Source organism: Mucor mucedo (genome assembly GCF_025094135.1).
Source record: "Mucor mucedo strain NRRL 3635 chromosome Unknown EV154scaffold_125, whole genome shotgun sequence".
NCBI lineage: Eukaryota > Fungi > Mucoromycota > Mucoromycetes > Mucorales > Mucoraceae > Mucor > Mucor mucedo.
Window position 1 is genome coordinate 79,438 of NW_026252409.1, and position 22,914 is coordinate 102,351.

The 22,914-nt window shown below is 37.1% G+C and overlaps 5 protein-coding genes and 1 non-coding gene across 6 annotated transcripts; 2 read left to right on the forward strand and 4 right to left on the reverse strand.

Moving 5' to 3' along the window:
- The first annotated feature begins 2,089 nt into the window (after positions 1-2,089).
- On the forward strand, positions 2,090-4,564 carry EV154DRAFT_523859 (protein-tyrosine phosphatase-like protein). Its single transcript, XM_051603141.1, has 5 exons — positions 2,090-2,682; positions 2,794-3,290; positions 3,348-3,495; positions 3,553-3,857; positions 3,923-4,564. The coding sequence occupies exons 1-5, from the start codon at positions 2,097-2,099 to the stop codon at positions 4,481-4,483; spliced, it is 2,097 nt and encodes a 698-aa protein (XP_051453067.1). The 5' UTR covers positions 2,090-2,096; the 3' UTR covers positions 4,484-4,564.
- A 1,338-nt stretch (positions 4,565-5,902) lies between these two features.
- EV154DRAFT_555263 (FAD binding domain-containing protein) lies at positions 5,903-8,073 on the reverse strand. The gene is made up of 3 exons (XM_051605260.1): positions 7,926-8,073; positions 6,767-7,865; positions 5,903-6,702 (listed from the first exon to the last, which is right to left on the reverse strand). The coding sequence occupies exons 1-3, from the start codon at positions 8,045-8,047 to the stop codon at positions 6,040-6,042; spliced, it is 1,884 nt and encodes a 627-aa protein (XP_051453068.1). The 5' UTR covers positions 8,048-8,073; the 3' UTR covers positions 5,903-6,039.
- Positions 8,074-8,980: 907 nt separating this feature from the next.
- EV154DRAFT_428788 (uncharacterized protein) lies at positions 8,981-13,682 on the reverse strand (the record flags this gene model as incomplete). Its single annotated transcript, XM_051596436.1, has 5 exons — positions 8,981-9,071; positions 9,133-9,245; positions 9,317-12,914; positions 12,974-13,415; positions 13,472-13,682. 5 exons carry the CDS (start codon positions 13,680-13,682, stop codon positions 8,981-8,983), a joined length of 4,455 nt encoding a protein of 1,484 aa, XP_051453069.1.
- Positions 13,683-14,171: 489 nt separating this feature from the next.
- EV154DRAFT_540075 (uncharacterized protein) lies at positions 14,172-16,058 on the reverse strand (the record flags this gene model as incomplete). The annotated part of the gene is made up of 6 exons (XM_051604396.1): positions 14,172-14,698; positions 14,766-14,827; positions 14,890-15,179; positions 15,239-15,441; positions 15,493-15,942; positions 15,998-16,058. The coding sequence occupies 6 exons, from the start codon at positions 16,056-16,058 to the stop codon at positions 14,172-14,174; spliced, it is 1,593 nt and encodes a 530-aa protein (XP_051453070.1).
- Positions 16,059-19,088: 3,030 nt separating this feature from the next.
- EV154DRAFT_t110 lies at positions 19,089-19,159 on the reverse strand. Its single transcript has one exon. It is a non-coding gene; the product is annotated as a tRNA-Gly (tRNA).
- Positions 19,160-21,034: 1,875 nt separating this feature from the next.
- EV154DRAFT_575606 (uncharacterized protein) lies at positions 21,035-22,297 on the forward strand (the record flags this gene model as incomplete). The annotated part of the gene is made up of 3 exons (XM_051606457.1): positions 21,035-21,478; positions 21,810-22,105; positions 22,181-22,297. Exons 1-3 carry the CDS (start codon positions 21,382-21,384, stop codon positions 22,295-22,297), a joined length of 510 nt encoding a protein of 169 aa, XP_051453071.1. The 5' UTR covers positions 21,035-21,381.
- Positions 22,298-22,914: the final 617 nt, after the last annotated feature.

The window sequence follows — 22,914 nt, forward strand, 5'->3', positions numbered from 1 at the left end:
AGTTTATACAAAAGCTTAGTTTTTTCCTACTTTTTTTTTTTTTTTTTTGAAAGACAGTTTCTAAGAATATAGATGGAATTTTCAGAAGGCTCAAAATTTAAGGAGAAGGGCATATAGCTTAAATGGGACAAGCAAGTAGGTGGAATAGCAAAAGAAAGTTCTCGACCTTTACCAGCAATGTGTGCCTAAATAATTAGGCCGAAACCCTTTTTTTATATAAGATGGTATTCCGTGAGGTACTGTAAGTTTGGTCCAGCCATAATAAAAGTAGAATTGTGAGACATTTAACGTGGATTATCCTATTTGTCGCATGTTTGGGACTATAGTGAATATAAAATATGTTTCGTGCATTGTTAATGAGATAGCGGTATGCTAAAGAAATTTCTCCTTGTTGGTATAAACCTATATTTTCAACTTAAATATATAAATGTAACGTTTCTAATGTGCCTTTGTACATTGTGGAATTTCTAACTTTCTTCGTATATTTATGACACCCTAAACGACAAGAGATTTGATGGTTTTTACTTAGCTTTGAATAGGCGATTAGATGTGCATATTTGATTATGTGCCACGGGAATGATAAAGTACGTTGGTAAGGTAACAACATGACTTTAAAAACAAAACAGTAATGCATTATGGGTAGACGCGCCGTATGCCATAATATACCGTTGTATTTAACATTCATATTAATGCCATAATGACGATGTACTATACCACAATGATCGGGCTTTTATTCATACTACATCAGAACCAATGGTATGACGAAACCTTAATAACGTTGTCGGGTAAATTAGCCACACCCATTTGCTGAAAATGAGCGAATTGTGCTTTTCAAATATTTACCAAAATATATCTAACGTTCGTCGTTTAAAAGTGTGCTAACAATTTGTTCAGGATTGGTGGGGCACCATTAACCTTTTATATAATTGGTCATGGTACGGCCCAATCCAACATAGATCATTACATTAGTCTATTGGTAAATTTATATAAGAATACGATCAGGTATTATACACTCAATCAAAAAGTACACTTAAATCAAATTAGACATTTAAGTTTCTGCTAAACAAATAAATCATTTTGTCCCTTAACCTCCAATAGTAAAAACGATTTGATCGGGCGACCAAACCACTAGCAATATAGATACAAATTTGTGATACATTTATTGTGTGTTTGTGGAGTTAATGCCACATTAAATCAATCTGCTCACTTATTTATGTAAGTACACATTTGAACATGTTAAATTTTATTGCTGCAAATTAGAAATCGGCTACCCAAAACTATACCCTTAATAGTCTATACATTTCTGCTGTAAAGTAATCTGATTTGAGCAATATTGAATATGATTCGGCACACCATTTTATTTTTTTGTAAAAAAAACATAATTTTTACGCGTATGTGTTTGTGTATTTTTTAAAATAACTGCCTTTTCGGTATAAATGACCGTAGCCAATTAAAACAGAAGATATCATGTAGAATATTTTAATATAAGGAACAGCCTATATCGAGGTATACATTTCGGCTGGTGGACATTGTCGTTTACAATAATAAAATTTATCACTTACGAAAAACGAAATTGTCTATCGCAAAAAACCAAATTAGCAGTTACGAAAATAAATGTTTTATTTTATCTTCTTTATTAAATACCCTTGATATCAACCAGACTGACTGTACATAAAATGTATTTTGAACCGTTATATTACACACCCCCTCACGATACTATTTTATTCATGAACACTGCAAAAAAAATAGACATGAGAAAAATATAATCACTACTTTCTAAGCCAATGTAGGGGTTAGTTGAACTCCCAAAAATTCTTGGCCGTCGTCATAATAATTTATGGTATTAATTGAAAAGAGTAAGACTTTTGCTATTCAAATCAAAGTTTTAGACTCTATACAGTATTTAATATTAAATCAGTCATTAATAGTAGTACCTATGTAAATGAGTGTTATTAAAATTCATCAAATATTCTGGTCTGTTACTCTCCTTACTTTATCTACAAAATATGTACAAGCGTTGTTGTGCATGCAGAATAAAATGGAAGACCAGAGATTGTTTATGTTTATTCTTTCTTTTTCTTTTTCATCTCGTAAAAATGATATCAGCATCACCCGATGATGCATCTATACCCACCAAAACTACAGCTCCATTCTATACGGCTTCTAGCATGTTGCCTCATTTACAAAATCAAGAATTTTTTAACGCCATAGAATCTAGATATAGTATCGCTGGTCCATTTGCAGTAGACCAACAACAACAAATAAAACTAAACTTTCAAGTGTCTGTTCCACTAAAATTAAATGTACAACCAAAAAAGAAGTTCGATATAAACGTTGACTCGGTTAACATCTCTCAATTACTTCTATTAATGAATAATGGGATTTTGCTAGTTGATGTACGATCCTTTGTAAAGTATTCACAATTTCATATCCGCACCTCTATAAATATTGCTGCTCCAAACACCATATTAAAAAGACCGAGTTTTACGCTGGATAAAGTCTCTGGTGTGATAATATCAGAGCGAGACCGTCGGTCTTGGGAAAACTCTATCCAAAATGACAAGGCACATATAATATTTTATGATCAACAGTCGGATAACATCACCGATAGTAGTGCTATCTACTACCTGTGTTTGAAGTTAAGGGAAATCGGCCACCAAGGTGTGCTGGGATTTTTAAAAGGTATTTTATTTATTTGCTACTGGTTTGATCTACAATCAATTATTTCCTTTCCCCTACGTCCATGCAACTGACACATGCTCTTTTATTTTATTTTTATTATTTTCTTCGTAGGCGGAATGAGTGCATTTTTCAAAGATCATCCTAACCATTGTACCAGTGGGAAAGAATCTTCAACTGCAATGACATCATCCTTATCGTCGCCCAGTGTACCGCCTACACCTGGACTCTCAGGTCTTCCTCCAGTTGTTCTAGGCTCTTGTTTAAGCAACCGAAGATTGAAGAAAAGGCCCATCGAAGGTCTCCATTTAGGTAGTTTGCCGCAACCAATAATGACACCATCAACTGTTTCTTTTACAAACGACGCATTTAATCCGTTTTTTTCTAACATTCGTCAAAATATGGAATTATGTCATGGAAGCATCAAAGAACGTTTCCCTGTCCGATTTCCAAAATTAGTTGAATATGATCCTGATACTGGTCTTGTTCAATTTAGCAATACCGATCAGAAAATGAGGGATTGTAGCGACTTACCCAACGTAATACCTCCTTGGATGCGAAAAGCGATCGATCCCGAGCTTGGACCAAAAAATATAGCCGAATCATACGAGGTATAAGAAAGGCATTAATCTTTCATCAGCGATGTTTGACAAAAACTTTCTATGTAGATCATCGAAAGGCTCGAACAAAAAAGACTTCAGCAAGTTATGGCACATCATTCCAAAATCAGCAATAATTTCATAGAGCACCCATTCAGTATTGTGGCTGGTATAGAAAAAGGAACATTGAATCGTTATACAAATGTGTGGCCATTTGGTAAGTAACATTGCCTGATTTTGGACCCAACCCTTGGTTATTAATATGTCAAATTAGAATATACACGTGTAAAGTTAAATCAAAATGGTTCTCAATTAAATGACTACATAAATGCAAGTTTTATTCAATATGTTGACTGCGATACCGCACATATATCTACTCCATCTGCCCTAACAAATGAAGTCCCCAAAGTATTGAGTCTAGACGAACAAGACAAGACATGTGCATCCGATAGACGTTACAGAAGATATATATCGACACAAGGGCCATTACCTACTACTTTCAATGATTTCTGGGAAGTTGTTTGGGAGCAGAACACAAGAGTTATAGTAATGCTTACGAAGGAGGAAGAGATGAATAGAGTAAGCCTATACTCGTTATATTGATTGAAGTAATAAAGGCAGCACTAATTTATTTGTATCTATAGATTAAATGTCATAGATACTGGCCATCAGAAATAAATAAGGTAGAGGCATTTGGACCAACTCATCTAACATTGCTATCCGAAATTGAATTCCCTTCAAAAGCGGTTACAACAGATGGTAGCATACCAGATTTAGAAGAAGGATATATAGTACGTCGATTTCAATTAGAGCAAAACGGTGAGATTAGAATAGTGCATCATTTCCAGTATAAAGGTTGGCAAGACTTTGGTGTACCCAATGATCCTTTAGGTACGCTTGAATTGGTCTCCTTGGTTGACCAAGAACAGATTAAGTACGAAAACATGCTGGATAACGTTGGCCCTATGATAGTGCATTGTTCGGCTGGTTGTGGCCGCACAGGTGCATTCTGCACTATTGATACAATCATATCGAGAATGAAAGGTAGACATTATTTGAATAATGAAGAGCGATCAGGTGAGATTGATTTGATATTCCAAACGGTCTCCAAATTTCGGGAGCAGCGTGTAAGCATGGTGCAGACATTAAGGCAATATGTATTCTGTTACGAAGCGATACTTTGGTGGATGCTTGGCTACGAATAAGACAACGGAAATTTTTTTTTTTAAAAATAAAAACCTATCCAATAGAACAAGTGAAACTCCTTGTGGGTATTGTCTAAATTACATTTCTGGCGATATTTGTTTCCTCTTTTTTTATTTAGTATTCGTTGAACATAGCATGGTTCCACCTAAATACGATCGAGATATTTATGGGTTAACTCCGCCAAGGGAATTAGAATCTCCCGTCAAAAGCGATAAATCGTTTAGCGATGATAAGTTATATGATGTACGTAGAACTAGATTTTTCAATCCAGATGAGAGACTATAGCCAATATTTTGTTTTAACTACAGACTGTTACATTACTGAAAGCTCGATTGCAGTATGCACAACTGAAAATTACAACCGGTATGTCAACTGAGAACTTGCAGCGCATTGAACAAGCTTTCCTAGTTTCTCCTCGACAGCCCCGTATCCCTTTGCCCGAAGAGTATCCTCCTACACCCGCACACTCATCCCCACACTCTAGAAAGTTAAAACGTATGCTTCTGTCAGCCATGACACCTACTCAAAACTCATGGCGTAAAAAGAAGAAGATCAGAGAACGACAAAAAAACGAAGCCATTGAGCATGAAGCGGCAGCTAGAGCTATTTTAATGTTATCATCATCATCTAATACAGCACCTGCAACAACGCCTCCTATGTCAGGACAAAGAAACAAAAGCTCGAGTTCACCAGAAGATAGCTATACAAGAGATTATCCTCCTTCCGTTTGCGAAGAGCGTACTAGTCTATATGATGTAGTATCGGACATTACAGATTATGACGCTAAAAGCAAACGCGTTGGAAAATTATTACCTAGACGAGATAAATCGCCTCCTCCAGCGGTTATTTCACACAAAAATCATAACACAGGCAGTCCTCATCATTACTATCAGTATAAAAGACCTCTTCCTGTCCCACCAAAATATTATAAACCAAACCATCCGCCAATGTTCGGGCGACCTCTAGCCGAAGACCCTTTTTATTCGACACCCATCATTCAAAATAATATATCAGCATCTCGATATAGAACCCCTCCCTCTCCACCGCTTTATAAAAAATAGGTATAGAAACTTTCAAGATGTAACATTTGTGCTTAGCTAAAAACTATAAGTGTTGTGCCGCCAAACAATAAAAAACACCCTTAAATTATTTCCTATCTGGTGCTAAGCTAGTGAGACTTAATTTGAAACTAATTCCACGCGGTAGATATAAGCATAACTTTTGTTTACCATGTATAATAGTATAATAGAAGTGTTTCCCCGAAGATAAATTCAATTTAAAAACAAAGGTCATTAGGTTAAATGTGATACTGTGTTACTTTAGCACAAAGTTATTATCGACATGTGTAAGATCTTGATCAAAGAAATATTCTCATGAAATGTTTTTATAAAAACGAAACGTAGTACAACAACCCCACATTATGTGTACGGAATAAACTTTTTTTATTTATTTTTTTATCAATTTACAGTCATAAAATGTTTTGTTTGTTATGTGTTGCGCGTGTACAATAAATAGGAACCAAAGGCATGTGAATATTTTGTTTTGTTTTACTTATTTACTTCTTGAGGGTACCAATAATAGCATATGGAGCATACTTTTGAACGACATCAGGCTTATGCATCATGTTGAACTCTTCGGTAGCATCGCGACCAGCATAGATAAGAATTGCCTTCTTTCCTCCAGGATGATCAGCAAGGAAATCAGTAACATCTAAAACTTCACCGTTAACAACAACCCAACAGTCATCAGCCTTGTTATGCTTTCCGACTTCAGCCAATGTATATTCTCCCATCTTTTTGGGCTCGTCAGCCTTCTTGGGCTCTTCAGCAGGTTGGGCAGCTTCAACAGCAGGGGCGGCGATAGCGGGAGCAGCGCCAGCGCCAGCGCCGGATTGAGGTAAACTGAGCTCTAAAATCACAGAGTTGTTAGGGCTAACAGTGATGTTAATACCGAAGCCTCCGTTCAAATGTTGACCAATGGCACCCAAACGTTGTTGAGCAACTTGGGTTTGGTTACTGTTAACCAATTGGGAGAACAAGTGCTTGGCGGCAGTCTCACCGGCAACACGACCAAAGACAACACAACCCAAAAGAGAAGAACCACCAAGACGGTTGGCACCGTGAACACCACCACACATTTCACCGGTAGCAAAGAGACCAGGAATAGGTGTACCATTGGTAGCTTTAATTTCGGCATCAGGGGTAATTTCAACACCACCCTAAAAAAGTAAAAAGTTAAAACCCAAACATTTTTCACACGCACACAAATATAATAAACTTTACCATGGTATAATGAAGAACAGGTTGCATATGAGCAACATAAAAGTAATCAGTCATCTTGATAGGGACGTTATGGAAGAAACGCTTTCCCCAAGGATCCTTGATCTTACCATCAGCAATCTTGTTATATGTTTCAAAAGTTTCTTCAAGATGTTGAGGAGTAATACCCATTTCCTTAGCAAGGGCTTGTCCGTTATCGAAACGCTTCATAAGACCACGACCAGCATAGTGACGACAATGCCATTCGATTTCCTTGGAAGCAGCGGTGTTTAATACGAGGCGAATAGGGAACTTGTTCTTGTTCATCATGCCAGTGACGTAATCACGATGACCCAATTCATCACAGAAACGATCACCATCAGCATTCAATAAAAGACCACCACAACCACGAAGAGCTTCAGCAGCCAAGAACTTGACCTTGGCATCAGGTTCCTTAGGGTCTACTAAACCAGTAGGATGAACTTGAACCTTCTCAAGATCAATAGTGTTGGCACCAACAGCAGCAGCCATCTTGATACCATCACCAGTACAATGGTCACCATTAGTGGTAGACAATTCATAAAGTTCAGGACGATGTTGCTTAAGGAGGGAATCCTTCGTGAAATCAGCAGCGTAACCACCGGTGGCTAAGATGACAGGACCATATTCCTTGAAGATGGTATTATCGGCACCTTTACCAACCATGATATACTCAACACCAATGACTTGGCCGTTGGCATCCTTAATCAAGTTTTCAACCTTGGCCTTCTTAATAATCTTGGCTCTGTTAGGTTGCTTCTCAGCTAATTCTTCGAGTCCTTCCATCAATGCATAAGTGATAGTCATACCAGGGAATTGTTCTTTACCACGATGGGTACGAGGGAAAGTATGACCACCCAAACGAGATACTAAAGAAAGGTCAAGAGTGAATTTCTCTTGAAGCCATTCAACAGCGGAACTTGAACGACCTGTTAAGACACGAATGAGATCAGGACGAGCTAAATCACGTGCAGACTTGAGTGTATCTTGATAAAATTGCTCAACGGAATCCTTGATGTCTAAAGAAACTTGTGTACGCGTCAAAGCACCATTGATACCAGAAGTGGCTTTGGTAGAGTTACCACTATAAAGGGGATATGTATTAGTTCACATGTATTGAAGCATCTATCGTATCTATCTTTACCCAAAGAAAGGATTTTTATCAAGCAAAAGAACATTGCCACCTTGTTCGACTACAGTGTGAGCAGCAGCAAGACCTGAAAGACCACCACCAACAACGATGATTTGGTTATTAAGAGCAGACATTTTTTTTTTTGTTAATACAAGCAAGGATGAAGAAAAAAGAAAAAGAAAAAAGGAAATAAATAAATTTATCCCCTTTTTATTCATGCACACAAAGTGACGGCTTGAACACAAAGTGATGGGTAAGTCAGGTGTTTCGTTTCCCACTCCACTTTTTTACAGGCAATATACTTTCATGTGCATCTCTCACACTATATTTAAACTTAAAAAAAATGTGTGTATATAAATAATTAGTAGACAAACAATAACAAGAAATACATGATTTGGTAATATCAATTCACAAGCCAAATATTTCCATTTAGTCTCGTATATTTTGTTAGGTACATTGAACCAACATAAATCTAAAGTGTATATTTAAAGAGAGTTACTATTTTATTATTATGCATGAAAAAAAAAGGATTTGGAAGGTAAAAGGGAATGTACAAATAGGACCAAAAAACATTGTTACACAGAAGGATGGGAATGGTGGTAATGAGCGGATGGATAGGGTTGTCAAGTGCGGGGGTATAGAAATTAATGGGTATAAATAATACATATAAGGGGGAAGGGAAGGGGCATATAGAAAGGAACTGGTAAAGGGTGGGATGGATTAGACTTTTTCTACAGAAAATAATTTATCAATATTTCTCATCCAATCGGTCATATCTGATTTTGAGTTTGCTTGTAATATATAGGCGTTATTATTTGTGTATAGGGAAAATACATTGTTACGCTAATAATATTTTAGTATACAACATACAAACTGAATAAAAAACTTTAAATACTTACTTTGATCATTTGCTCAAGTGCACGGTTATAATCTATTCGAACATTGGAAACATTAATTATACCTTGTTCTTCCGTTTCTGATTGATTTGTGTAGATATAAATGTATGGTCTTATAAAAATTACTTTGGATTTTAGTCATCTTTTTTCATGTGTCATCGTGTGTACACATTACCTCCGCAAAACAAACCAACGCTTCACCCATTTATCATCCAATGCATTTTCTTGATATGTTAAATATCCTCTTTTCGTCACATTGTCGCTATTTAAAAACCATTTCGCGTGAGTCTACAATGTTATTGTATCGAAGAAAAGAAACTTACAATTCAGTTATTAATTTTACTTCTGAAATTAATTTTGCTGCACTCCAGGCATCCTTCTGAAGTTGATCTAAATCCTTCATACCAGGGATAGGAGGATCCTGACTAAGAATAATCTATACAAAAAAAACGTACGACTTTAAAAAATTATACAATGGCTTTTAGGTGTTGTTACTCCGACACATACCTCTTTATCAGTACCCCATTTGCTATTCCATAATGACAGCACTTTTCGGACTAATTCGGCTTGCTGATCATCACTGGTAGCTATAGAAGCTGATGTAGTTTCTTTATCGTTCATGGATCCATGGCTGGTTTGTGATCGAGCAGTATGTAACATAAGTTTTTGAGTTGTAGCTGTCACTTGTTCTTTGCGCTGTATACGGTTCTGGATATGTTTGAAATCATTGATCAATGAGACACCGCGAGGTCTCCAAGAGCCTAAAAACTCTTCTCCGGGAACAAACTTGGATGCTGTATTCAACCTCCATAACTGACTAACACGACGTGTCATTGGTGGTCTCAGGTGAATTAAAAACACACCACTACATTTTGTCAAATATCTATTAGAACCTAACAGCTTACGTAATCCAAAATTGGAAGCGTCACGGCCTTGAATACGTACAGCAATATCCATACTACACTGTATAGGTTTAGAACACTTTTCAGTTTCAATTTCCCACTTCAAGTTGAGGATGATACGTGTGCCGGCTAGTGTTAATCTGTTCAAGAATAAGCAATCATGTTGGGAGGAGTCCCAAGCACCTTGCGCAATTAAAATACTGGTACCATCATTCTTGTATTGCACTTGTTGTTGAGATAAAAGACGGATAGGGATATCTTCATGTGCAGGTGAGTTGATGATTCGTCCTTTTGCATCTAAAGTCCTAACTTGACCAATCATAGCTTTGCTCATTTTGTTCCATAGGAATTGTCGTCCCGAAGTATGTGACAAAGTAATACAGATACGACGTTGAAGACCCTGTCTCAGGACAAATGCACCGCGATCTAATGGTGTTTGTGCAACAACTTGCACAGGTAAATATTCGCCGTTCGGCATAAGCTCACAAATCTGAATCCAAGCAAGTACATCATGTCGTTCCGCTGCCAAAAGTTCTTCTTCCGGTCGTCTTTCAGAGGCAGCTGATGGTGGTACATTTTTATACAATGGGTTATTTTCAGCCAGCATGGTAGCGAGTTTGGGCTTCTCACGCTGATCGTCCCAACGTTCGTACTGTGAAAGGATTCGAGGTTGTGCGACACCATATATTTCAAATACAATCATCTTATGCATCAATATATCCTTAATCGATTTTGTAACAAGTATAGAGAGTGTTTGGCTGTAATCTAAGGTGATAGATTTGCTATTTCCAAACCCACTAATAGGTTCGGTGGCAAATAATTTTTCGGCAGCTGCGTGTGGGGCAATACCACCAAATGAAGATAATCTGTACTGAACGTGGACTTGAGTAAATTCGTTTTCGTTCAATCCAATCAATTCTAATAAGCGAATTTCGAATAACAACTGTTGACCGACATGTAAACCGTCTCCGTCTTCTTCTTCAATATCAGCAATGGCTCCAGAACGAGCAATAGGCGACACCAGTAAGCGTAGTTTACCTTTGACTTGACCCGTGATTCGACACAAAATTTCGACGCAACTCTCATAGGCTTGATGTTGGCGAGTAAGATTTCTTACGGAGACAGCGGCACTACCTACAAAGGAATATTTGGGACATGGGACTTCATGAAACGGATCTTCCCAGTTGAAGTGCTTCCGATATTGGGGACGATCAATAAAGTTTCTCAGGTTGCGCATCTTGTGAAGCCGAGATTTAAGTTTATCTAGTGACCAAACATAGACAGACTGATTCTTTTTATCAATGACACGAATACCAATACAAGGTTTAGGACAGCTGATCAACGTTGCGTCATGGCCTGCACCCTCCTCATCATCTTGTTCAAACTGGTGCAGACCCGATGTCTCTTCCCAATGTGATTTTAAGTGCGTAAAGGCATCTTCAATGATTGTGAATTGATACAAAACATCTTTTTCAAGCTCGCGAGAAATGATGTTAGCCTCCTTCAGCAAGACAGCATGAGTTAAAACGACCTCAGCCATGGTCACATAATGAATACGTTTCCAACGGTTGAACACATTTTTTATCAGTGTCTTCTGTTTGGGTGAGTACATGGAAATTTCCCCGCTTTGTGGATCCGAAGAATGCATGGAGGACATGCGATGCAACTTGGCCTCGTAAAAACTGCGTTGCAAATCTAATTCTTTACGATGCTTCTCCTTGACATCATTGATCTTGTCTTGGATCTTTTCGGGTACAATCGTAGTATCTGTACAAATACTGCCGTCATCAACCATGGTAGCTGCAGTAGAAAGTCTATGACCACTAGAAGATGAATCGTCATCGTCAAAATCAAGTCGGCTATCTGCACGCGTTCTTCTCGACTGTCGGATCTTTCCAATATCGTCGTAGAGCTTTTCAATTTCGTCGTCTTTCAATCCTCTGAAATTTGTTTCAGATGAATAGTGATTACGCATGGCTTCTAAACGTGCATAATTCCAATCCATGAGTTCTGAGGAGCCCAAGAGACTGGGATCAAGATTACTCTCTTCATCTGTGGTGGGATCTATGGGAACAGGAGAGCTGGTAATCTGTCTTTGCGAGTCGTTTCTTTCTCGTCGCACTTCTTCAGGATGATTAAATCGAAAAATATGATGATGACCTAGGATAATTCTGTATCCATTCTTCAGACGTCGAGGTTCACTTATACGTATGCCATTCACCATAGTCATGGCGTCCTTTTTTGCTGGCGCTGGGTGCAAAGTCACTGCGTTATCAGGACCATGTTCAAACCAGCAATGTTCGTCTTGAATATTGGATCCACTCAAGCGGATTTCGCACTGGCTCTGGCCTTCTTGTCTTCCTACACGTGTTTTTCCACTCTTAATTTGATACATGAGACATTCTGACATGAGCGGATCTTCATTTAGGTTGACAATGAATGGAATTTCCTTGGGCATGTAAATACCCATATCGTTCTTATCAATGGTAATGCCTAGATCTTTTAATGCTTTTTCTCGATCAAAGTGGATTTCCTCAGTTCGCTTTAATTTTTCTTCCCAAGTTTCGTTGAGGTTTGCTAGTAGTTTTTCGGAACTAGTCAATTGGTCGACTACTTCTTGTTTTGTCATTTTCTTTTTGTTGCCTTGCGCATCTTCAATGACAAGTATTTGATGAGCATTTGTAATGGCAGATCTGGTCGGTATTGGCGTTCGTATTCCGTTCGGGTCGTCCTGGCGATGGGCACTGGATGAGGATAATTCTTCTACTACTTCCGGTGCATAAACACGTAAACGGTCACGTAATGTATCTAATTCTTCCTTTAGCTCACGAATCATCTTTGCATTAGGGTCTTCATTCACAACGGCCTTATTGGTGATTTTTTTGGCTTGATCAGCGTATCTTAAAGTGGAAAGTGTTTCCTCATAATCGGCTGGCGAGATAGCGGCAATCATGGCAGTTTTAGAATTTCCGCCCAAGGAGTCCTTTAATAACCAAGTCAAGACGGAATCACGGTATGGGATAAAGACCTCTTTTTGCTTTTTGCCGCTTTTTTTGGCCGCATCGGCAATGGATTGATCGGCAAGACCTGAAATGACTTTACCAAGGGTTGTCAAGGAACGATTGATATTGGCGCCTTCTTTTAATCTTGCGCCTGTGGCACCGGTGCTGTTAGCACGTTCACTACCCGCTAAATCGACCAAACTAAATGGCTGTGTTTAATAATGAAGGTGTATATGCACACTATTTTTTTTTTAATATACCTAATACGAGCTACTTTCTCAGTTTCTAATTTAGTCGCTTCGTCTAGCCTAGTTTGAGTCAAGAATAAAGTAAATACGGCATGAGAACGAGAGGAAGTTTCATTCATGTTGGTTGATGCTACGGTACGGGCTTTATTGCCTTCATCCATTAAATGGTTGATATCGTCAAAGGAACGCACGACAAGACGAGAAAGATCCTCGACATAGGGGCCCAGGGATGGATGCTCACGGACTTTGAGGTTGCCCTTGTTTTTAGGGTTTAATAAATCGTGAACTTTTTCATTGTAAATTTCGATATAGGAGACTTCGACACGATGATTCAATGCAGGGTTTTTGTTGGATTCGATACGGTTGAACAATTCCATACAGGTTTTGGGGATAATACCTTTATCCTCGCCATAACCCATCATTGAATATGATTTACCAGAACCAGTTTGACCATCTTTTTATAAGTAGTCAGTAAAAAGTAAATTGGGCGGAACAAAGAGGCACACTTACACGCAAAAATACAGCAATTGTAACCGTCAAAAGCATGATTTAGCAAATCCTCTCCAAGGTCGTTGTAGACAGTGCTTTGATCTGCATAGGTGGGATCTGACTTATCGGCAGACCAGTACGACTTATCGAACGTAAATGCCTTTACATCTTCCATATCTCTACTGCCTTTATGATCTGCGGGTTTAGTGATAATCGTTTGATCTCCTTCCATACGAATTAAACATGCTGCTCCACGCGCAAGTTCTAGAATAGTTGCCATTAGTGGGTTAGTTTCTCTGCTCTGTGACACCCGCTTTTTCAAATTTACCTCTAGAATTGAGAGGTCGGCATCTCACAACAACTTTGATGTTACCACCACTCATTATTTTTTAAAAATCTAACAATTGTTGTTAATGGTGAAGTTCGAATATGGAATAAGGTGAAATGCTTTACTTGTTGATGATGTTTAAATTGTCTGGTTCGATTCTCTAGGAGAAAAAGAGATGACTCTTCGTTTTCTTCTTTTGTTGAAAAAAAAAATAGGTACCAAAAAAAAGCCCTTATTATTGACAAAGAAAAGATAGAAATAAAAAAAAAAAAAAAAAAAAAAAAAATAGGTGAAGAAAGAAAGAAAGGGGAGACAATAAATGTTTTATTAAATACAGTGAAAAAAGAAGGGGGTCGGTCTAAAAAAAATTGGCTGGTGTAACCGCTATGTATTTTATTCGCTTTCAGACTCATCCGTATTGAAGTTGAATATGTGGCGATCATCAAACCATTTCTGGATATTGGGTGGTGAGATCTTAACATCCTTCAAAAAGCTTCTGGATTCGGCTTGATCTTTCAACTCTAGATTATCAAATCTGTGGATATCAAAATCACTAAGTGCAGTGGCTCCATTCTCATCTACGAAAGTCGTAATAGTGTCTGACAAATTTTCACGCATGATACGAAGTTCGGCTGCTCCGTCGGGGTTACTGAGTGAAAGGAACAATGGACGAAGTGACTTGTAGATATCAATAGAATTCTCAAGCACTAAACCACAAATGTATTGAATAAATGGTAAGGCGACCCAGACCAGTAACGATAACCCAAACGCATGGTTGAAGCTGTGTTTCCAAAGATACATAAATAATAAGAATGAGTAGAAACCGTACAACAAGGGCATGACAACTAATGCAACTAAAATTTTCCAAGTTGCTAACACATCACGGGCTGCGATTTTGACAGTAGAACCAGCAAGTGCCTCTATTTACATTTCATAATCAGATGATTAGTGACTCGATCTATTCTTTCCAAAAACAGAAGTCCTTACCTTCTTGTTTCTTTTGACTGATTACAAGTGTTAAAATAATTAATGGTGAATTGATCAAAAGTCTACAGAAATTAATTTAGATTGAATATTTGTTTGTTTATCCTTCTTTTTTTTTTTTACTAACGCTGGGAAACCAAAAATTGCTAAAAAGACGAGCTTTATAATGCGAGACACTAATACAGGCGCAGCGGAATACATGGTCGTTTGTGTTCTGGCCACTTGATAATCACGCAATCCAAAATATTTTAATGTATTGTTGTAGGCCTTGATACGTTGCGCCAATTCCACCAATCTAGGATCCTTTTCGAAATATTTGTAACCAAGTAAAAATCGTCGGTTTAATTCTACCACCTGATCAATTCTCAACTTATGTTCCGCTGCAGGCTTGTACAAACGGCGTGCAGTGGCAATGATCTATATACATGTATTGTTTGAGTTATATAACCTTTATAATATGTGCTTGTTTTGTTTACCATGAGTGTGTCATAATTAGGTGCATTCACCGTGACACTCTTCAATCCATCATATCCTTCATCTAATAATTTAGAGATTGCTTCTCTCTTGGAAGCTCCTCCCTGTGCGTATTTCTCTACTAATTCAGGTGCGACAGTGATAGGTGCGCCATAAGATACAACAGCACGAGATCTGAAACGATGAGGATGGAAATAGTTCAAGCCTATCATTTACCGTTAGACTACATATCTCATATTTGTTTACAAGTTCTTACCAACTGGGACGATTTTAATCTTCAAATTCTTGTTCTCTGCCATAGCACCCAATGCCATGATAGCAAAACCAGCCTTTAATGGAAGCATTTCAGAACGGTCATGACTACCACCTTCAGGAAAGATCACAATGCATTCACCTTCATCCAGACGTTCATGAACTTTCTCATACAATTTGCTTTGATCAATATGAGGGATGATTTTATATGCAGTCTCATCTTTAATAAACTGAAGAGCTTCTTCATTTAACTCCACTTTTAACCTCAGTTGAGTGTCAGACATCACTTCGGCAACTTCAAACTTGAGAGTTTTGTGTAAGACAATAAGATCCCTTGGTCCTGTTTCTTGCGTGAATTTGGTATCTATACCGTTCAGGATAAAGTTGGATTCCTTATCGGCAACAAGTTGACCCGTCCCCTTGGTAGCGAGATCTTGAGGACGAATCACTGGAACTATATATGACGTGAATAACTTGCATCACTACAGGTAAAAATAAAAAGAACTTACTGGCTTTCAAAGCACGGGCTGCCGCACCGATAATCTTTCTTTTAAAAGACGATTGCGCCATTAAGGGTGAAAAACGTCTTGGATTAGAGATGATGACCATACCGGGATCGACAAATCTACCATGTAAATCAGCAAAACAATTTCAACGGCACTTCCTTTTCGAGTCAAATTACTTACTGGTTGGCATGAGGTGCAACAATAAAAATACATGGTTCCTCTAAAGGTACGTGGTGTGCACCACTAATGGGATATGTTTAGATACAATCGTATTATTCCTATGACATCATTTTATCTTACCTCACTTTGATTTCTCGAAAGAATACATCACTAACAATTTTAAATGCGAATTTTACGCCGTCATAAGCATCCATAGGCATTTTATTTTTTATTTTTTGTTTGTTTAAATAAGAGTTTAAAAACAGATATAAAGGAGAAATCGATACACGTCAAAACCCACGCTTTATAAATAAAATAAAATTAAACCAGTTTCACATGAAAATAGCGGGTTTTATAAAAAAAGATCAGGCTAAGAAATTATTGGCTGGGCAAATTGTCTATATTTTTGCACATGTTTGAATGAAAGATGTATATCCAACAGGTGCTTGTTTAAAATTCGTACTCTTGTTAATTAATTTAAAATAGATTTTAAGCATACTTGGTGTTTGCCATCATTCCACCGCCGCTGAATCATCACTTATTGAAACACCTGCTCTAAATTGATAAGCAAATACATGTTCAAGTCCGAGATCAGATAATATCACACATCTTTTTTTTTTTATTTGTGTATTTCTATAACTGTCTGCAGTTCTTTTTTCAAAAATAATCTCAATAATGCATAAATTCAGCTTTTTTTAGATACACCTACCATACAGCAGCAAACTTTTCTTTTTAGTTTTACACAAGATATGTGCTTCGAATTGGTTCATGCACTTCTTTATTCATTTAAATAGCATGGAAAATAGGCGTTTTTTGTCAAAATAGTGTATCGATGATTGAAAACACAGCCTTCCTTCCCGAAATAAAAAGAATTATTGTAGAAAGTACCAACACCTCATTTATCTGTACTTAAATATAAAATCTAGCATCAGTTGTATGAATATTTGTAAACGTCAATCTGAAGCGCGGCTATTCCTTTTTTATAAATAAACAATTATCTCATCCCTACATAAATAAGTTCCTGTTTATCGTTCTCATTATAAATAAAATCCGCCTGCTCACTTTTTTTTTATCTTCCTTTTTAATGTTCTCTCATTAAAAGAAAATACCAAATTATATGAAAAAGGTTCGTTGATAATGGATTCTTTTTCTCAACTAAAACATAACAAAGATTTATGGAAGAACATTGTTTGCACTTGAAAAGGTGTGTTCTGATTTCCGAGAATGCGTGATGTTACGGCTACGGTCAGTTACCACTATATGGTGGGACTTCAAAACGTGTTCCGAGCTTCAATCTGAAATTAACGTAGGTCGCATGTCATATGTTATGACTTTTGTTCATTTATATCAACAAAATCACATAGGCCGACCATTATTTGGATACATTTGAAGACAATAAAATAATCCACTTCTGGTAAAGGGATTTGGTGCCAATTTTTGGTTAAAAAGCAGCAAGACAGCCCAAAGTTATTACTTGGGCATGGATGAATAATAACAATCATCCTTTGTGTAAGCTTCGACCGCAACCTGATGCACCGCGTGCAGGCCGTTTTACCAGCCAACTCTTTTGTTATGGGTGATTAATGTGAATTTAACCATTTATACTGTAGTTCAATCTTGTCAGTGCCTACCGTGAAGAAGATGCGTCAACTGCAGAATATAATGCTACTCCAGCAACTACCTATATAAATAGCAATATTATCACTTTTTAAAGTGGCCCATCATTCAGGGTACAATGGAGAGAATATATCAAAAATTACAAGATGGTTTGCTTTTCATGTTACCAATCCCATTTACACGTTTTCTTAGGTGGCTGTCCTTGGTCCTTTAAAGCCTGATGATGTTAAAGCCATTCTGAACGAATGGGTACAAATCAAACCCATCCACGTAAAAAGGACAAATAAGGTAGCAAACTTTTGTCATTTGAATTTTGATTTAAGGGACGAGGGAAATTTCGGCACGTATTAGCAAAAACAATGACCTTTTTTTTGTCTTTTTCGTTGTCGAAGCAGCCACTTACCCGCTCTCACTCCCAGCGACAGCAACAGCACGGACGCGGAGCGTTTGAGGGATTTTTAGGCATGAGTAAAATTTTCTTCACTTGTAATGTCTACTTTTCAAAAAGCACTTCATTCATTAGAGAATAAATAGTTTTATTCATTGACGAAGGTTAATATTTATCTTCGGTTTTTAAGCACGTCCTCTTCGTCTTCAGCTGCACTTGCTGATATGTTTAAGTATTTTTAGGTTGCTCTAATCCCGCAATACGATGAAGGTGATCTTATTGATTTAAACATATACATATGAAGGAGGTTTTAAAAAAGATTTTGGAACACCTGAATAAAAGTTGAAGTGCACCAGAACGAACATTTAGGAACACCTCTAAGAAAAACACATCTTACTTAGATGTAAAAATCAGACTATCTTCAACCGGATTAAATAGCTCATCTTATTCAAATGCCACTATCCGTAACAAATTAATGTAATAAATCGTTGGCATCTTCAAAATCGAAAATAAAATTGGAAGGAGTGAAAGATTGTTGCCATAATGTTTTTAACGTGTAATCGTTTTTGTCTGACGCTCCTATATCGACATCAACTGCACGGTAAATGAGGTAGGTGTTATTGGATATAAGATAAGAATCAGCTGAAAGTTTTGAAGATAATTGACCTTTAGATTTCTCCGGTAATATGATCACAATGGCCATATTTCAATATCGACGCTATACATTCCTTCGGTCTCTTCAATATAGGCATACAGCATGATAGCTGATGTCTTAAAAGGAATTATCTTTTCATTTTTACATAAAAGTTGTATATCTCGAATTACTTACTATTGGTCTCAAAACATCAAATGTCGTGTTTAAACAAAAAACAAGATTGCACAACTGATCATATCAACGTCCGACGTTATTTCGAGAAATGTAAAAAGTAATGCGCGGTCGGGGAATCGAACCCCGGCCCTTCGCGTGGCAGGCGAAGATTATACCACTTAACCAACCGCGCTTTATATATTTATCCAGACTACCAACATCATGAGAATATCGAATTTAATATTTTTGATTGTCACGTGATTGTCACGTGTAAACTACATGATTGGGTATTAGTTTGTTGAGTAAATATGTACTGTCGTGGTTGATATCGCGGGCGTTGTATATAAGCAGTACGAGATAAGATTTTTTAGTTAGAAGTAAAAGAAAGATTAACTGTTGTGATTTGAGTCACCTCTTATTTATATACCTAAATTTTCCGGTCTCACCATGACAGAGAATGAAACCCTTGTCATTAAAATTTATGCAAACCGGAAACTAATTTATTTCCCGGTTTTACTCTTTGAGAATGTCCCAAAGAAAAGAACAAACCCAATCACAACAAAGCGAGTTTATCAATTGATACTTACAATGTTTCTTTACTATGGATAAGAACTTAAAGGTTTGAAGTACCGGGTGTTTCGAAATTATTCACGCACTTTTTAAAAAAACTTCAAGCAGTTGAAAAAAAAAAATCAAGCACTAACCAAAAAATTTTTTAAGCATTAATAAAATAAAAATTCAAGCACAAAATGAAGCACATTAAAATTTATTAAATGGGTTTTCTGTTTAAGCAAATTGATCAAATTTCCCTACTGAATATCTACAAAAGCCTTGCAAGTCACTGGTGAGCACACTACTGCAAGCTTCCCTAATTTTGGAAAATAATGTCTCCTTCAAAAGTGCTTTTCTCTTTACTTTACTTTTGCATACTTGTTTTGCATGGAGAACAAAATTAAAAATAAACCAAAAGTGATACTGTTAGAACTTGGATACCACTTTATTATGGACGAAAAAATATAATCAAAAAACGTATAAAAAAAATCTATTGATGGTCTATGAAGAACTGGGATAGTTCTAGGGAGAATATTAAGCGCCTTATTGGATCATGATGTAATAATCTGGTGATAGTAAATAATCAACATGTCTTTAAATTTGGCCCTTCCATACTGAGTATATAAATATTAGTCAGAGGGATCAACAGTTATAACATCAAATGACAAGAGTAATATTTGTGCTCAGTCTATTAATATTCTATAGTCCAGGCCCATTCGATTGTATTGCTTTTGCAGAATAAATATTTACTCGCCACAGGGTTGTGCCCTGTGTACAGACTTCAACGGTAGGATGAGGACAAGCGGGGTAATGTGTGATTCACGATTAACTTTTATATTTATTATCCATCCTTAATGTGATGGGACAATTAACTTTATTATTATATCTATGATATCCCCAACAGTACATCCCTCACAGATTGCGGAGTAACCACACATACAATCTTAATTTCCGGCTACTAATGGATCATTTTATCAAACTGTATTAAGACTTATGAAAGAGAGGTATCATTTATTTGTCTTTTACGCCATATAAAACTGTCAGGATTCCTAAATTTATTTTATGTTAAAGCCAGCTGCAATTGCCGGGCGGTTTGGATGTGGAGCTTTGTTCCTGACATTAGTTGCTCTTTAAAGCGTTGTTTCAATATCCTGGGTTTCACCGTTTACTTTATAATGCAAAACCGTATCCTGTGGAAGACTTGAGACAACGGGACAGTCTTTTCAAAGTTTAGCTTTTAAAGAGGTCTTTGACAATAACCTTGTCAATAATCATTGCTGCTTGCCTTTGACATTTAAAACTAATTTCTGGGCATTTTGCCATGTTTTGGGTTTGAAAATTTTCAGGCTGGCTTTTGAACAAGTAGCACAAAATACGTAGTCAAACTGGACTTTGACTCAAGAGCAATATAATGATAAGCATACTGTTTGAGCATTTCAAATTGTCAGCCCTTTTTTGGCAGCATCTGGTGTAGGAATTTTTGGCGGATGTATCATCCAATGACTGCCCCGGATCCATTACGCCATTTGATGACGTCAAAATGTTTTTTATAAAGTTGTTTATTTTCCCACCTACGCCCTTTTTCTTTTCTTTTCCTTATGCACAGTTTCGAGTAAAGCTGCTGTTAGGTGATTCTGGCATGTACGTCTTGCTCGTGGGTGTACCTGCTCTACCTCTACCTACCGTCTAGGCTCTAGGCAGGCGTGGCTATCTTCTGGTTTTTTACACGGTAATACTTTTAAAAACTGTTGTTGTGTTAATGTCAACAGGCTAATTTTTTTTCTTTTTCATGTAGCTTGTACGAGGTAGTTTGTGTAGGTTTATGGAGTCGAATATTTGGCATACTCTTGTACCGCGACAGAGATGCAGACGGTGTTTTCAACAAACATTCGCGTAAATACTAGACATTACAGAGCTGACATGGCGAGTGAGAGATCGAAAGGACACCGTGAAACCGCTAGTACGGACCTTCTTGTGAATCCTAGTTTATCCTCTCATAGTTGGGCGACCTTATCTACGAAAAGGTGTGACATACTTTTTTTGACCACTTTCCAACGATTGTGTTCGTTTTATAATTGTCAACTAAAGCATGAAAAACGGGTGAGTGCAGACAGAGACTGACTTCCACGCAGTTGCACTTGGGCAATTTTCTTTTTACTGGAAATTGGCGAACAGGTCTCTAAACTTTTATCTTTTCTAAAATAAAGCTTTCTTTTTTTTTTGTCTTCAAAAAACTTGCCACACCTTTATAAGACTACACTGTATTAATGTTGAATCTTTTTGTAAAATAGAAATTTGGTTACGAAAGTATGTGTGTGAGCAAATCGTTGTTTCGTCATCTACCACATCTTTGAAAGTCACTGATAATCACAAAGAGCCGCCCTTGAGAACTTGTAGTAGCCCATTATCTCCATTATTAAGATCAGATTTGCCTCTTGATATCAAGCAGGAGTTTTTGGATCGCATTCGTGATGCAACTATTTCTGCATTTCTTGTCGTCTGCATGCGATTTATCATTTTGACGTATAAGATTTATCATTCGCAAGTACAGCCAAGCAGCATTTCCGCTACAAGGCCTATCTCACAAGTAAAGGTTTTCAAGCACGAGGCTTTATTAGTACGCGTCTAGTACAATTCAAGACACAGTAGCATCGTTTATTAGATCTGTCAAAAACTAGAGGTCAGAGACTGGAGAAATCAAAGATATACGATGCTTGTTCAAGAGCCACAAATGTATACTGGTATTTTAAAAGGCTACTTTTGTGATCGACAGAAATAACAATACTTCACTCGAAATCAAAAAAGGTCCTTTGGCTTCTGATATATTGACAAAAGTATATCATGTAGAATGTTCAGAAATCTGTCTTCCTCCTCCGTTAGATCATAGTTTATTTTCAAGCACGTCAAGCTCTCGTCAGCTCCTGCAACTTTTCAATTTCGAAACAGAAAATAGGATAAATAATCGTAGCAAGTGCAAAGTTAATAAGTTTAATAAGCCACTGTCTCAGAAACCATTTTTTTTAAAGGTGACCTGGCTGGTAAAGCGAATCAAGATTAAAGAGAGTACCAGGAAGGCGTTACTATGCAAAATATGAGCAAACATCTTTCAATCATACGGCACAATACATCCACAAAAAAAAAAAGATATGAAAGGGGCCTATTTTTTCATTGATGTTGAGGTTTTATAGTTTAAACGAGAGCCATGCTCCAAGGTAGCAAGCCGAGAAATTTTTAAATTATAAGTAAAACTTAGAAGAACACATTAAGTTTATTTATGATGCATTGCTTAATTTCCTTCAGACAGCCAAATGGAAGTCTAAAAGTGTTCTGTATCACATCATGTTGAACAGTTATGATAACAGTATAAGCTGCAGCCATGTCAGTATGACTGGAGCT